The sequence below is a fragment of the Lagopus muta genome, chromosome 9 (assembly GCF_023343835.1).
Source record: "Lagopus muta isolate bLagMut1 chromosome 9, bLagMut1 primary, whole genome shotgun sequence".
NCBI classification, from domain to species: Eukaryota; Metazoa; Chordata; class Aves; order Galliformes; family Phasianidae; genus Lagopus; species Lagopus muta.
Genome location: NC_064441.1, coordinates 6,474,051 through 6,487,728, shown reverse-complemented (window position 1 = coordinate 6,487,728; position 13,678 = coordinate 6,474,051). Strand labels below are relative to the sequence as shown.

At 42.4% G+C, this 13,678-nt stretch overlaps 2 protein-coding genes across 5 annotated transcripts in view; one reads left to right on the top strand and one right to left on the bottom strand.

Annotated features, from left to right (window-relative positions):
• Positions 1–5,671, top strand: part of GNB4 (G protein subunit beta 4) — a 26,439-nt gene extending 20,768 nt beyond the window's left edge. Inside the window, exons 9-10 of the mRNA XM_048954711.1 lie at positions 296–512; positions 1,263–5,671. Of these exons, the coding sequence (XP_048810668.1) occupies positions 296–512; positions 1,263–1,369 (324 nt within the window). The 3' untranslated portion in view covers positions 1,370–5,671. The remainder of the gene's footprint in view (positions 1–295; positions 513–1,262) is intronic.
• MFN1 (mitofusin 1) overlaps positions 1,937–13,678 on the bottom strand; it is a 24,904-nt gene continuing 13,162 nt past the window's right edge. For 3 of the 4 annotated variants that reach the window (XM_048954692.1, XM_048954691.1, XM_048954689.1), the window contains exons 12-18: positions 12,652–12,756; positions 12,043–12,145; positions 10,855–11,099; positions 10,214–10,369; positions 9,462–9,658; positions 8,751–8,885; positions 1,937–8,197 (exon numbers count right to left, since the gene is read on the bottom strand). In XM_048954692.1, coding sequence (XP_048810649.1) covers positions 8,128–8,197; positions 8,751–8,885; positions 9,462–9,658; positions 10,214–10,369; positions 10,855–11,099; positions 12,043–12,145; positions 12,652–12,756 — 1,011 coding nt within the window. In that variant the 3' untranslated portion in view covers positions 1,937–8,127. The remainder of the gene's footprint in view (positions 8,198–8,750; positions 8,886–9,461; positions 9,659–10,213; positions 10,370–10,854; positions 11,100–12,042; positions 12,146–12,651; positions 12,757–13,678) is intronic. The other variant, XM_048954690.1, reaches the window with a different exon arrangement.

Below are 13,678 nucleotides of genomic sequence, written 5' to 3'. Positions count from 1 at the left end.
TTTTGCTTCATTTCACAGGAGTTAGTTATATCTCTTTTGATGCCTGCTGAACTGCATGCAGGAACTTGTCTGAATAAAAGTGCAGTAATTCAAGTGTTACCAGTACTATTCCAGAAGAGTTTAATCGCAAAGCTGTGCGGGTAGCAGAGTTTGCTGACAAACTATTTTTGTTCAGGAGATCATTCTGTCTTTGCCTGGTCACCCTGAGCATATCATATGGTGATGTTTTGGAAATAACGCATGAGAAATGTGTTTTTCTGATGTCAAACTTCTGTCTCTTAATTAACACTTCCAGTTTTTCCCCAATGGACACGCATTTGCCACTGGATCTGATGATGCCACTTGCCGACTCTTTGACCTGCGTGCAGATCAGGAATTAATGATGTATTCACATGACAATATCATCTGTGGAATCACTTCTGTAGCCTTCTCAAAAAGTGGTCGCCTTTTGCTAGCAGGTTATGATGATTTCAACTGCAATGTGTGGGATACTCTGAAAGGGGAGAGAGCAGGTAAGTGCGTGTAACTGCAGCGAGCGGTGGTGGATATTGCAAATCTGTGCAGGGCTGGTTCATTGTCAGTGCTGTTGCTGATGTGATGAACTCTGCTTGCTTCCTGTTGGCACTGCTCTTTTGGAATGATACCATTTCATTTGGTTGTATCTTCCAGTTGTTACAGTGCGTTGGCCATCTTCTGTCTCTGCTGAAAGATAGCTCTAAAGGTTAAGGGACAGCCACCAAAGTCGCATTATATGGATGGAAAGTTTATCTTGCTGAAACGTACAGAACTAGGCAATACGAAATGTTGCATTTGCATTGGTTCTGGCACCTATCACAAGTAGTAAAGCTTCTGACGAGTAGCTCTGTCTCTGGTATTGTCAAAGATATCACAATTGATTTTGAAATTGACTTGATGGCCAACGTTGTGGATGGCATTGCTGAAAACATGGGACAAAACAGTACAGAGCGTGGCAAGGGATGAGGAGGCCTGTGGGGCAAGAAGATGGAAAAGTTTAAGAGTAGAGGAAATAAATTCAGGCAGAAACATGTTTGTTTGTGTGCATGTATTGTTAGTAGCTTCACTGTTTTTCCTGATATGGCTGTTGTGATGTGCAGTTCCTGAAGCTAAAGAAAACAGAGGGTGCTTAGACCTCTTGTTATGCATTTATCAGCCTGTTTGAAGACTTAATCTGGGAGGGCAGAGTAGCAGCTCAAGTCCTTGCTCCATCCTGTAAACATTAACATTCCGTTGTTCTTTTCCAGGTGTCCTTGCTGGCCATGACAACCGTGTCAGCTGTTTAGGTGTTACTGATGATGGCATGGCTGTAGCTACAGGGTCTTGGGACAGTTTTCTCAGAATCTGGAATTAACTGGGAGCCAAACATGTACATTCTCCACTTGAGACCTGGAGAGATCAATGCTGCAGCCTATAGCTGTGAAATAACATTTCTACCTTGTATTTGCAGGTGAAGTTTTTCTATTCACTGATTATTACACAAAAAGGCTTTCTGTAAACTAGAAAAAAAATCAAGTGAAGAAACAGGGGAGGGGGGAAGAAATCACTGACTTTTTAAAAGGGGCCAGCACACATAATCATGGTGACCGACAAACTAAGAGCCAGTCTTTTTGTTTTTGATGGTTTGGTTAGATTGTCTTTGAAGGGTTTTTGCTTGTGCTCAGTCTGCTAATCCTGTACTTTTATTTGTACATAACAGAATATACACGTTATAGCAGCCAATCATGTAACATTTGTCTGTATGTAAAGAAATATGTTTGCATTTTTTTAAGGAACTACATTTATAGCTTTGCTTTAACCTGAGGTGTCACTTCTGAGTTTTGTAGTGGATGAACTATAATTGCTGTTTTAAATGTTTTTGTGAATTTACTGTAGATAAAGTGAAGCCAATGGTATGTATGTGTTTTTATAATGGAAGGCATTTGAATTTATTATTTTTTTTTTTTAGAGGCCCTGGAGACTCCCAGTTAATACCTACTGCCTTACTCACTCACTTCTTGACCTGCTTGCCTATTTTTAATCGTGGGGGTTCTTCCTTAAGCCAGTGGTTCCTGGTTCATCCATTGGCAGTGGCAGCCTCCAAACACCAAGGAGTTAATGCCAGGCAGAGTTGCAACAACAGAGGGAAAAAAAAAGTCCAGTTCAGAAGTATTAGCCTCCTTACTGCGGCTTTCCGCATCTGCTATTCCACCCAGCCCTTGGGTATGGAAACCAGGTGACTGCACTGCTGTTGTTAAGTGGCTGAGTGCTTTTCTTTTTGACAGTTCAGCTCTAAATGAGACAGTTTGGCCTGTCACAAACTAACAGCGATTTGGCATGATACTCTGTGCAGAAAGCAGTGTGCTTGCAGAGCTTGCTCAGTCACCCCAACAAACGGGAATTCAAGAGAACTTTGCTTAGAATCTTAAAGATTTAAATGTGCAGTTAATCACCTGTAATTCCCCTCCAAACTGGGGGTTTGCCAAAGCATACCACAACCAAAAGTGCTTGTTGTCAGTTACGTGCAGTGTGAGTTATGAAAGGAATTGTGTAACTTACAGTGAACCAAATAACCTTACTTACTTGTGTGGCCCTTTAAAACTTTGTGCTATGAAGTTAGCGACTTGCTTGTTCTCCTGTGGTCGCAGGTCTGTGCCATAGTGGCTCATTAGATGCTAATTGTTCTGCAGTTCTCACACTGTAAATAGCCATCTCCTCTTCCTGATTTATTCAGATGTTGGTGGCAGCTGCTTATAAGCGACAGGTTCTGATCAAGTATGGTTGAATGTAGGTAGAAGAAAATCAAGTGAGTGATGCCCATCTGAAACTACCCAGGAGGACTGCTTAACTTCTTGGTGCCTGGCAGCATGCTTGTGCCTGCAGTGGATGTTCCCTTGGGAATCTCAAAGCCTGTGGCATTTGTAGAAAGGGGAAATCAAGTCTATTGGCTTTTCTGAAGTGACTTGTCTTAAATAGATGTGAATTTTAAATTACCAGGTTGGAAGATAACGTTCATCTGCCCTCAGCTGAAGTTATGGGGAGTCTGGCTATCGGTGGGTCAGGTACCAAATCTAAGTGCCCAATATTTTGTAGTATGCCAAAACAGAGATGGCTCTTTCTCAAGTTTATGATATTTGTAATCCTAAATTTCCGGACTTCCAAACTGTGCCTGTAAACTTGCCATGTCTGAGTGGCAAAGGTGCCAATAAATGTACCAGTCACAGCAAATTCACTTCAAGAAAACAAAGCAGCACATCTCGTGCTGCAGGAGCGTACGTTTGCCAACAGCAGGTTGTGGTGTAGGACCAAAATCCCACAATGTTGTATGTCACAGGAACTCCTCAGCATTTTGCTTTTCGATCTGCATTTACAGAACTATTAAGGAATACTTGTTACTCTTTAAGTGAGCGAGTTGAGAGCTCTCAGATTTGGTTCAATTTTTAGTGGTATACTTAACTTTTTTTTTTTAACTCACAGCTGCCTTGAGTGAATTTGTTACTATAGAATTTTAAGAAAATGTTCTTTTTCTAAACATTTTTTTCCGTAGAGATGTGTTTTGAACCAATTTCTTAGCCAACGCTGTTGCAAAGACAGATGCCATTTTTACATTCTGGTGTTTAAGCTGGTTTCTACTTGTGAAGCTCCAAAAACAACTTTACAAATGTATATAACTTTTCTTAAAAGTTTGGGTAGACTGTAAGCATGGTAATGGCTCTGGTACAGGTATTACTGCAAATAACTTCACTATCATTGGTTGATGAGCAGTTGTTGGATTCAGCTGCTAGTAAGGAATGCCAACTACTTGCCTGTGAGGTTTCCAAAAGCATCATTAAAATACCTGCCTGTTTTTGCTGTTTGGTTAACTGGTTCTTCTAGTGCTGCAGGTCCCGTGGTGGCTCCTTCTGTGGTGGTGCACAAGGAAAGGTGGAAGGAGCCTCAGCACAACTGGAAAAAGTATCTGATGTGTCTTGGGAACTTGTAGAAAGCTTGTGATAGATCCTGCCAAGGTGATGTTTGCTGTTTAATTACTGTCCTGTATTATCTAATGAAAAAAAAAAAGCCTACAGCCTTGATGTAATGCATTGCTGCTGTTGTATGAGGCCAAATCATGAAGTTTCTTTCTCTTATGGCTATCAGTGGTGAGCTCACTCGTGAGAATGGATGTGGTTTAATGGCTAAATGCTCAAACTCTCTCCAATATGAGGAAGTTAAGAAAATGAGCCTTTGTAGGTTTTACTTACAAGATGTAATTCCCAGCTTTGAGAATGGTCTGTGCCTCTGTGCCTCTGTGCCTCTGCTATGGTGTAGGCACACGTGTGCAGCTCGTGCAATTTCTAACTGCTCCATGGCAGCAAACTGGGTGTACAGCAGATGTTGCAGCCCCAGTGGGTACATCTTAAACTGTAAAAGTTTGCTGCCAACCTGCATCATGGTCTGAATTTCAAATACCTTGTGTAATTACAGAAATGTAGTAACTGAGACCACTGTGCCAAAACCATTGGTGGCAAAGTAACTCATTCCCAGCCTTTCTTCTAAAATCCTATTGGTTACAGCTTGGAAAGTGGAACGTGGAACTCTGTGCTTTGCGTAGCAAGATTTATTTCATTCGGGTACAGTTGTTGGGTAGTTTTGGGGTTTTTTTGTCAGCATTTTCCAGTGTTGATTTAATACTGCAATACAGGATGCTAATCAGGCCAGGCAAGCACCCAACCTGGGCTTGTTCTTGTGTAGATTCAGACATCGATTTATTGGTGGGGATCTTGATTGAGATTCTGGAAACCACAGAAGCTTCTAACCGTATACTCACTGAGTACTGCAATGTTGGCCTGTTTTCATCTGTCTCCAGACCTTTTTTCTTCCAACCATCAGCACCATCTGCCTTGCAAAGCTGCAGCTGCCTGGCAGCGTCTGGCAGAACTGATAGGTTTGAGCGTTGACACCGATCTGCGTACTGAAGCGGAACGTGGATTGATGGGCTGCCCCCAGTCTGTGAGAGGGCCTGACCTGGACTGTCCAAAGCTGAATGGATGTAACAGCTGGTCCTGGCGTGCTTACTGTTGTGCATGGGTTGGAAATAGTTAACTCTTCAGTTTGTGTCCCACAATGAAGTTGGCGTTACTTTAAGGTAGAATGAAACCATTGTGAAAACATTCCAAGCGTGCTTAGTCTTTCCTCTTTGAGGACAGTCACCTCCACTAGGTTTAGTGCTGTGCTTTAAGATGTTGGTGAGAATAAGTATTGGCTAATTCAAATAGTTGGTATAAATGGTTGTGTAGCAGAATGACTGATTTTTGAGATAGCATTTCCTGTAAAAGTAATTAAGCATGGGTTGATGGTGCACTTTGTATACAGTAATCTGGCATGCATGCTGGTAAACTACTTCCTACACTTCAGAGGCACCACAAGCCTTTTTATCCAATTGCTGGTTATGTAAAATACATGCAGAATGTTAATGCAGTGTTGTTATGGTAAATGTGTGAACAGTGTTACTAATTGATATAACTGATAACAGATTACATGTGCCTGACATTCTTATACCACACAGTATGTTTAGGTTTTAACTAATATGGACTTCGGTGGAATAGTCTTAGATATTTCAAGCCTTTGTTTTACTTACACAATGGTGCTCTATTTGTGTTTTTCCTTTTTTTTCTTTTCCTTCTTTCTTTTTTTTTTTAAAGAAGAAAAAAATAAAAGCATCTGAACACTTGTAGTACATATTACATCCAAAGGAGTCCAAAACAAAACTGCTTCTAACCATCTCGGTTTTAATTTGCCTTCAGTTTCTGGCATTTCTCATCAGCTCGGTTCCTTCTGTCACTTGTTGCTGACTACTTTGGATAACTGCAGTCATGTTACCAATTATGAAGTGATTCTGCACTGCCTTTGGATCGTGTATGTATACAGAAACAGTCTTAAAGCTTTTATTTAAGCTATTGAAAAAACCAGGGACTTGTGCCATTTGTTCTTTAACAGTGCTGTTGTAAAAAGATTTCCCTGTGAAAAAAGATCACTTGCTATGAACTCTGTTTATAGCTTTTTTTTTTTTCCCCTCACAATGGATCTTTTCTTTGTATTTGTACAGTGGCTCAGTGAAAGATGTTGCCATGAGTTGATATTGTAACCAATAAACAAGTGCTTTTAACCAGACGGTGCCCTGTGTGGATGCTCCTTTCCAACTCCACTTCATAGGCCCCTGCCCTGCAGCTGGAGGCTCTGTCCCTGAGCTCCATGGAGGCAGAGCAGCAGGAGGCACTCTGGATGTTGCTGCTTCTGCTGTTAAACAGCAGAATTGTTATTCTTTCTTCTAACCCAAAATCGCTTTTTGGAGGCTAAATGAACTCACCAGGACCTGGTCAGGCTGCACTGAAGAGAGCAGGAAGTTTGTAAGGGACCAACCTGGACCAAAACTAATTTTTTTACAACATTCCTTCATTCTTACCAGCAGAACTCCTGTTGCACAGTGCCATCTGCCACTTTTTTTAAGGCTGTAGTACCGATTCACTGATTCTTTTCTCTACAACTGAACTACGCAATCAATGCTGCTTGGTGAAATGCAAATTCAACCTCAGTGGTTGTGGGTTTTGTCCTCCAGTGGAAGCAAGGGGGTGGCTTTTCCCTACCGAGACAGTTGTGAAATAACGTTACTACAGGAGAAAAGAGAGAGTTAATTTTTTAATAAATAACTGTAGAACACATGCATGTAAAGTTCTCATCTGGGTACAATCTGTGCAACAACGCTTCAGACAAGAGCACCCACACACACCTGTGACCTCACACAAAGGCTGGGCTGTCACTCATTTTCACAGTTCTCCTCAGTCAACCTGAGACACCTCACACACTGCTAACACCAGTGCACAGCTGTGCTGCTGCACATCAGAACCCACCACCACGTACACTGTGGTGAAAACAGTGCTCTCAGCTTAAAGTCATTAACAACGTTCCATTACTGTTAGCTTTTAAAATCTACCTCCTTTTAGGATAGCCCTTATTTACTGGAATATAGCAAATCCTTAACTCTTAGGTTTTGAATTTGAGTATTTCATTAGTCTTGTTAATACATCCATAAAAATATATAAATATTCTGAAAAGGCTTTCTCTTCTAAAATAAGTTATTCTTAAAAAGTCTGGTTAGAAAAACGAAGGTGCTCAGTGATTGCAGGTGTCAGCAGCCACGTTAAGAGGCTCTGCACTGCTAGAAGTGAGCAGAGGTGGAAGTACTCCCACGTACCTGTCACACAGCTCAGGGCAGAGATCAGTGCTACAGCAGAACCGAGGAGCAGGTCAGGATGAGGAAATGCCATCAGACAGCCTCCACCTCTGCATGCAGGAGATGAGCTCTGGCAGAAGCCTGACACCCAAATCTTTCCCTCCAACATGCAAAAATGGGGTCAAAGCCACCGACTCGGCCGCTTCTTTGCTGCACTTCACCTGGAGGTGAGTTCCAGCCGTGCTCTCAGAGATGAGCATCCATTTTACCAACTATTTGTTTTTACTTAACGCCATCTTGGCTGGAGCTGCAGGAGCCAGCGGGGAAACTACAGCCTACTGCATTCTATGAGTGACTGCTCTACAGTTACCACCTTTTGTTTCTTTATCCAAGAACTGGAAAATCTTCCCAACCCAATTCCTCTTGCTTCCCAAATGGTCAGGACTCCTGTCCACCACGCTGGAGTTCATACTTCCCTTCCTTCAAAAACCAAAACAAGCACAAATGAAAAAGCAGCATTCTTCTTCCCTGGCTATTCCTAGTCAGCTGAGAACAGGAGAGAGACAGCAGTGATAAGCACTCTCCCTGCATAAACTCCTGGATGCCAGGAAGCCAGACCTGCCCCAACTAAGCACTAACAAAAATCAGAAGAGATTTGGGTTTTTATTCTCAAGTGCCCAAAGGAATTTAGTGTTAAAGATTTTTAACCCCAAACCTTCAGAACAAACATAGCAGTTATAAGCGTCCCACAGCTCCTCAGTTTGGTTCACCGTCAGAGTCCAAATTAAGCTTTACAATCATTAAGTGTAATCAAAATAAGATTAAAAATATAAATCATTTCGTGTGACTCCACAGAGAAGTGTCATCTGTAAAATTTCTACTTTGTCCTACAAAGGATCACTGGGAAGGGTAACGATGATGCTTTATTTACTCTTTTGAAGAAAATGCTTTGTAAAGCGATCTAGTTCATTCTCAAGGTGAATGGCTTTATTTCTGTAAAACAAACAAAAGCAAAGTATTCACTTCAATGCAGATCAATCACAAAGAGGGCAGGAGCAATAATTCTGTTTGGTTTCTATTCCTGAAACACACAGCACTGAGAAAACAGGAACATTTGCTCTGGTTGGAGCCTGGGCCTACTGAGTCCCTAAAGCCACCCATTGCTGCAAGTTTCTGTTCCACAAATGCCTACTGAACTGAAGGACAACCTGAAGCTGCTCTAATGCTCTCCTGTTCTCTGGGAAGGTGCCACCCCCCAGGTTTACCTGTGGGAGACAAACACTTAAGAAAGCCACCTCTCCTATACAATAGAGTAAGGTAAAAACTGTCTAAGAGAGAGCAGTTCAGGAGCTTTTCTCATTCTCCTTGGAAGAAGCCTGCATGTATTTAACTCTTAACCAAAGAACTGTTTGGTTCTGAGTAAAGGAAAGAGGTATCGGTGTCTGCACCTGTGTATACCTCACTTGCAGGTTGAAGGTAACAGCAGGCATCCACTCAGAGGTCAGCAGTGCCAGGAATTGGTCCTGGCAGTCACACGCAGACTCACCTCAGTTGCTTGGAGTGGCTCTGTATGTTCTCCAGCTGATCTATTTCTTTGGAAAGACGGGCAATTTCTTTTTCCAGGTTTTTCTGGGTAACATCCACCTGCTGACAGAGCCGAGCAAAGGTGGTGGCCATTTCCCTGAAGGAAAAACAAGTTTGTAATTGGGGCTTGCAGAAGTCTGCCACAAAAATAATGCAGGATAAATCACACAGTGCTGCAGTGCAAAAAAAACACTGCAATCAAAGCCTCCAGCTGCCAGGGGATTACAGAGGAATCTGCACAAATCAGGAAAATCACCTGATTTTCAAATTTAAAAGGCAACATTGATTGTAAAAAGGTACCACAGTCTATTCTAACATCACACGTGTCAACTTTTGATTGAGTACCTACAGGTGTTGAGCCTGAGATGGGGATGCTGGCAGCAGCCAAACCCAAAATCAGTGTCCATTAGAACGGAGCCTACTCCCATGTCCAACCACACAGAGCACGTCTTACCCTCTCTAGGTGCCAACATCACGCCCATAACCTACCAACACCTATCGTTGCTACAGTAACACCTTCTCCCTGTAACAATATCACAAATGTCCCTTACAATCAAGGCTGAGGGGCTGCAAGAATTTCCTGCTGCCTTCCCACACCACATTCAGCTGAGCCCACTGCCAGGACAACCCAGCACCACACGGACAAAGGTTTCTTATCCTGTGTAACACTTACTGCTGCACCTGGTGGCTGCAGTTTGCACTCGTAAGGCTGACGATCATCTGCAGCTTTTCAGTCGCGTAGTTGACGAACTGCTGCTTGAAGGCTCTCTCTTTTGCTTTAGTGGTCCAAGTTAGTCTCTCATAGAGATATAATAAGCCATACATACTTAAGGAGAGAGAGATGAGTTTCCAGCCAACTGTTTTCCAAATCTGAAAAGGACAACTCGTTAGTTTAAATAAGAACTAATAAAATTAGTTTAAATAATTTAAATAATTAGTTTAAATATTGTTGCTACAGAATGCAACTAGACTATAAGGAAGTCTATTTATTTTCACCTTTTTTTTTTTTTTTTTGCTGTTTCTGTCTTCAGGGCCCTTTTACTAGATTAGATTGTTAGCAAATATATGACTGTCGAGCAGTACAGCTCTATCCAAATCAGCTGCTGCCCCCGTGGCTTGGAGAACATCCAGGTTACAGAAGGAGGAAGGAAAAAGCAAACTGGCTCCCACCAGTTCAACAGTACAGAAGGCACAATCAAATCACCCCACAGTTCAGAAACTGAACACAGTCAGAACGTGCCCAGCTACACTCAGCGTCATCACAGCAATTTTCCCCTACAGTCTGACATCCAGTGCACCACAAATGCTCATCCAGCCCAGCCACGGTAATAAGTTCCTACATGCTTCATGCTGCATGGTATAGAACCCCAGAAAGGAGAGAACAGCCCATCTCTGCCATCAGTGAGTGCTGCTAATACTACTTGCCACTCCGCCAACAACGATGATGCTCATAGAGGTCCGTGATGTCAGTGAAGCTAAACTCATTACCAAAGGAACCATGAAATCATCAGGTGATGTGTTCTCTGGAGTTGCAGCAGGAAGGCTGGCAGCAGACGGGGTGGTAGCTAAGGGACGAGGGATCTAGAAGAGTGGAATACAGCAGCCTGAGTCAAAAGCACTGTGGAACTACACAGGGATCAGTTTTATTTTCATATATTCAGGGTTCCATTCATTTAAAGGGAGCTCTTCAGCACAGAAGTCTGAACAATGTTCCTGGTAAACAGTGGAGGTTCTGACAGTTCCCTGTCACACAGGGGCTAGGTTAGAATGAGGGCTCTGCTCAAGGATGCAAATGTGACAAATTAAGAAGTTCCCCAGAGCGTTCAATCCAAACTTAGGCAACATCTGCAGAAAGTATGGGAAAGATTTTTGGTTCCCTTTTAACCCTGAATATAACTCAATAAAACAAGCCTTGCCAAAAATGTTTCACACAAAAGGACTAAGGGAACGCAGCAGGAAGCGGGGAAACAGGAGAAGCAAACAGGATTTAAAAAAAACATGTAGTAAAAAAATAATCAATATAGCCTCATTAAGGAAACACAAGGCACTTAAAAGGTCAGCCTCACCTCTGAAGCACTCACTTGTAAATTGGGATCTGCCAGTCCCAGAAGCACCCTCTGAGCATGTTTAGGACCCAAGAACCGGTTTACGAGTGAAGTCCATCCCAAGGAAAAGTGGAACATGATATCCTCCTGGAAATCCGCACACAGACTGTGACAGTTCAGATCATAGCTGAGGTCAAACTTCCTGCATGGAATCAGCAAGTGAAGCTGGTTCTGAGCACCAGAAGGCAACAATGGTTTCAGGTTTTCTAGAAACAGAACCGATAGAGAGGATGAGGCTGACAGCATGTTCCCAAGTAGAATCCTTGCAGCGCTGACCAGCTTTGAGAACTACCAGTATCCAAAGTGACTTTTTAAACAAACAAACAAAAACCTAGACAAAGAAATCCTCCAGCATTTTAGCAGTCTGGATCCTAACACAGCAGCCCATTCGCTGCTCAGATAAAACAGCCACACAAAAGCAACTTGTAGATAAAGCACCACTGTCAGAAAAGGAGACGTTAACTTCAAGTCCTCCAGCAATGGTAAAAGATGACGGCAAGTAAGTTTGTTTATCCAGCCATTTGGTGGTGCCATACAGATAAGGCAACATTACTGAGTAAGATAACAAGGCTTCATGTAATTCAATCATCTTGCTCTGAATCTTTTATTACCAGAAACAGAGCAGAGCAGAAGAAATGGATAAGCATTAACATTACATAGGAAACACTGCTACCGAAAAAACCCACAACATCTCAAAAAAAAACCCCAGAGTGCTAAATCAGGATCCTACCACAACTGCTTTGGGAAACTATCCTGTAAATTCACAGCAACATGGAGACCACAGTGTAGAAACATCATGTGACAATTACTGCATTTCATGGCTAAAATGGGGTTACAAAAGGATTAGGCAAGTTCCCAGAGGGAAGTCCATTATGGCTTGCTTAAGCCATTAATGCAGATGCTGTATTTTGGTTCAGAAGTCCCTCGGCAGGGCATGGATCACTCTACTGACCCTGGTTCATCCTTCCTCTCCCCAGGCAACTGTTACAGGCTATTACCAGAGACAGTCCTGAGCCAGGATGGTTTACCCTTACTGCTGTGTGGTGCAAACATTAAATCACGTTCAGAAGGAAAATTATTCTGGAAGCAAATCTTCCCAGGTTGCCTTCTCTAAACAAGAAAGCCAACACCCTGCTTTGCCCACATTACCAATGATCTCCTGCTGCGACTGGTGCATCGACTCATTGACTTCACTGGAGCAGCGATCAGCCAGGTTCTTTCCCAAACCATCTTCTATGTGTTTGTTGAGTTCCTGAAGGTTTATAAAGAAAATATGCTCATCAACTTCTATTCAGCTCATCATTTACATTACGTTGTTCAGAGGTATGCTAAACACTAGGCGTTATTATTTGCAGTGGGAAGAAAAGCAGGTTACCATGAAAACAAGATGCCTTTAAATTGTGACGGAAAAATCTAATTAATGTGACACAGGGAGGATTTCTCTAGGCTTGTTATCACTAAAAGGCACATGGAAAAAGCATGCATTTCAATAAAAATGTGACACTGAAGAGCACACCAGTACGGTGCTGCCCTACAAAGCAGTCAGTCACAATACAGCAGGCGATTTCACTGGTCTACAGACAGATAAGACCAGTCCCACCAACAGTGCAGAGTCTGCTCTGGGCATTTTGCAGAGCCAGGACAGGGCAGAGAGACACCTGGATCATAAAGTTCTGTAAAGCTTAAACAAAGCGCCACGTAAAACGACAAGCAAATCATGAAAACATAGAAGTCAAAGGAAAGACGAAGGAAACTTACTGTCTTATAGAGCTTCAGTACTTGAGGAGAAGGGTGAAAGTCTGAATAAAATTCATCAACTAGAACCGAAAGTCGGCAAATCTCATCAGTCATGGCAGAGGAGACCTGAAAGACAAAATGCAATCCTCTCCTATCTTTTCCAGACAGAGTGGAAGCAGGCTTCTGAACCAACTCAGTTACAACAAGTAATTCAATTACCTGACACTCAGCAAGCGTGTCTTTTTATTTCTTTTCTATTCTTTGAAATGGAATATAGATGTACTTCAAATGTACTTCACAAGCTTGGGGTGGGGTATGTACCTCTGTCATGACTGAAAGGGACTGCTGTTCAGAAGCATTTGAAGCTGAGAGATTTTTGACACTGCTGTGACCTGCTATGGTCAGAACACTTCAAGCTCATAATATACTCCCTCCAATCAGCTTCGGCAGCTAATCAGAAAAACTCCATCAGTCCAGAGGTAAAACCTGCAGGCTTTTCCTTACAACCACAGTTTCAGATGAGCTGATCTGGATGCCAGAGGCCATGGATAATGCAATTTTTCCCCAGCAGACACTGGAGATGCTCAGTGTTTTTTCTCTTGTATGCTCAGGACACACACAGCAGTGGATTACAGCCTAGCGATCTCTTACACATCAATTAGCACTGCTAATGTGAATTAAAACAATGTCTTATCAAATACTTCAGGCTTCACCCCAGCCAAGCATCCTGGACTAATATAATCTGATAGTCTGTATTCATTTATACGCTCTTTGAACATGAATGTTGTCTCCAAATTTAGGAGAGCAAAAACCCGCCCCAAATTATGCTACCACTTTGAAAAGTGCCTATTCCAAACACTTCAAGATTCACATCTACTCAAGCTGAAGATTTGCTTTGTTCATCTTTGCAGAATTTCAGATCAAACTTCTACGAAGCTCGGAGTGCCTGTGGTCAGCCACAGCTCTATGCTCAAGTGAAGTCACTCGTAAGAAGTTCATCTACTGCTCAACATCCACGTGCTGACAGATTCACTTGTTTATCTGCCAT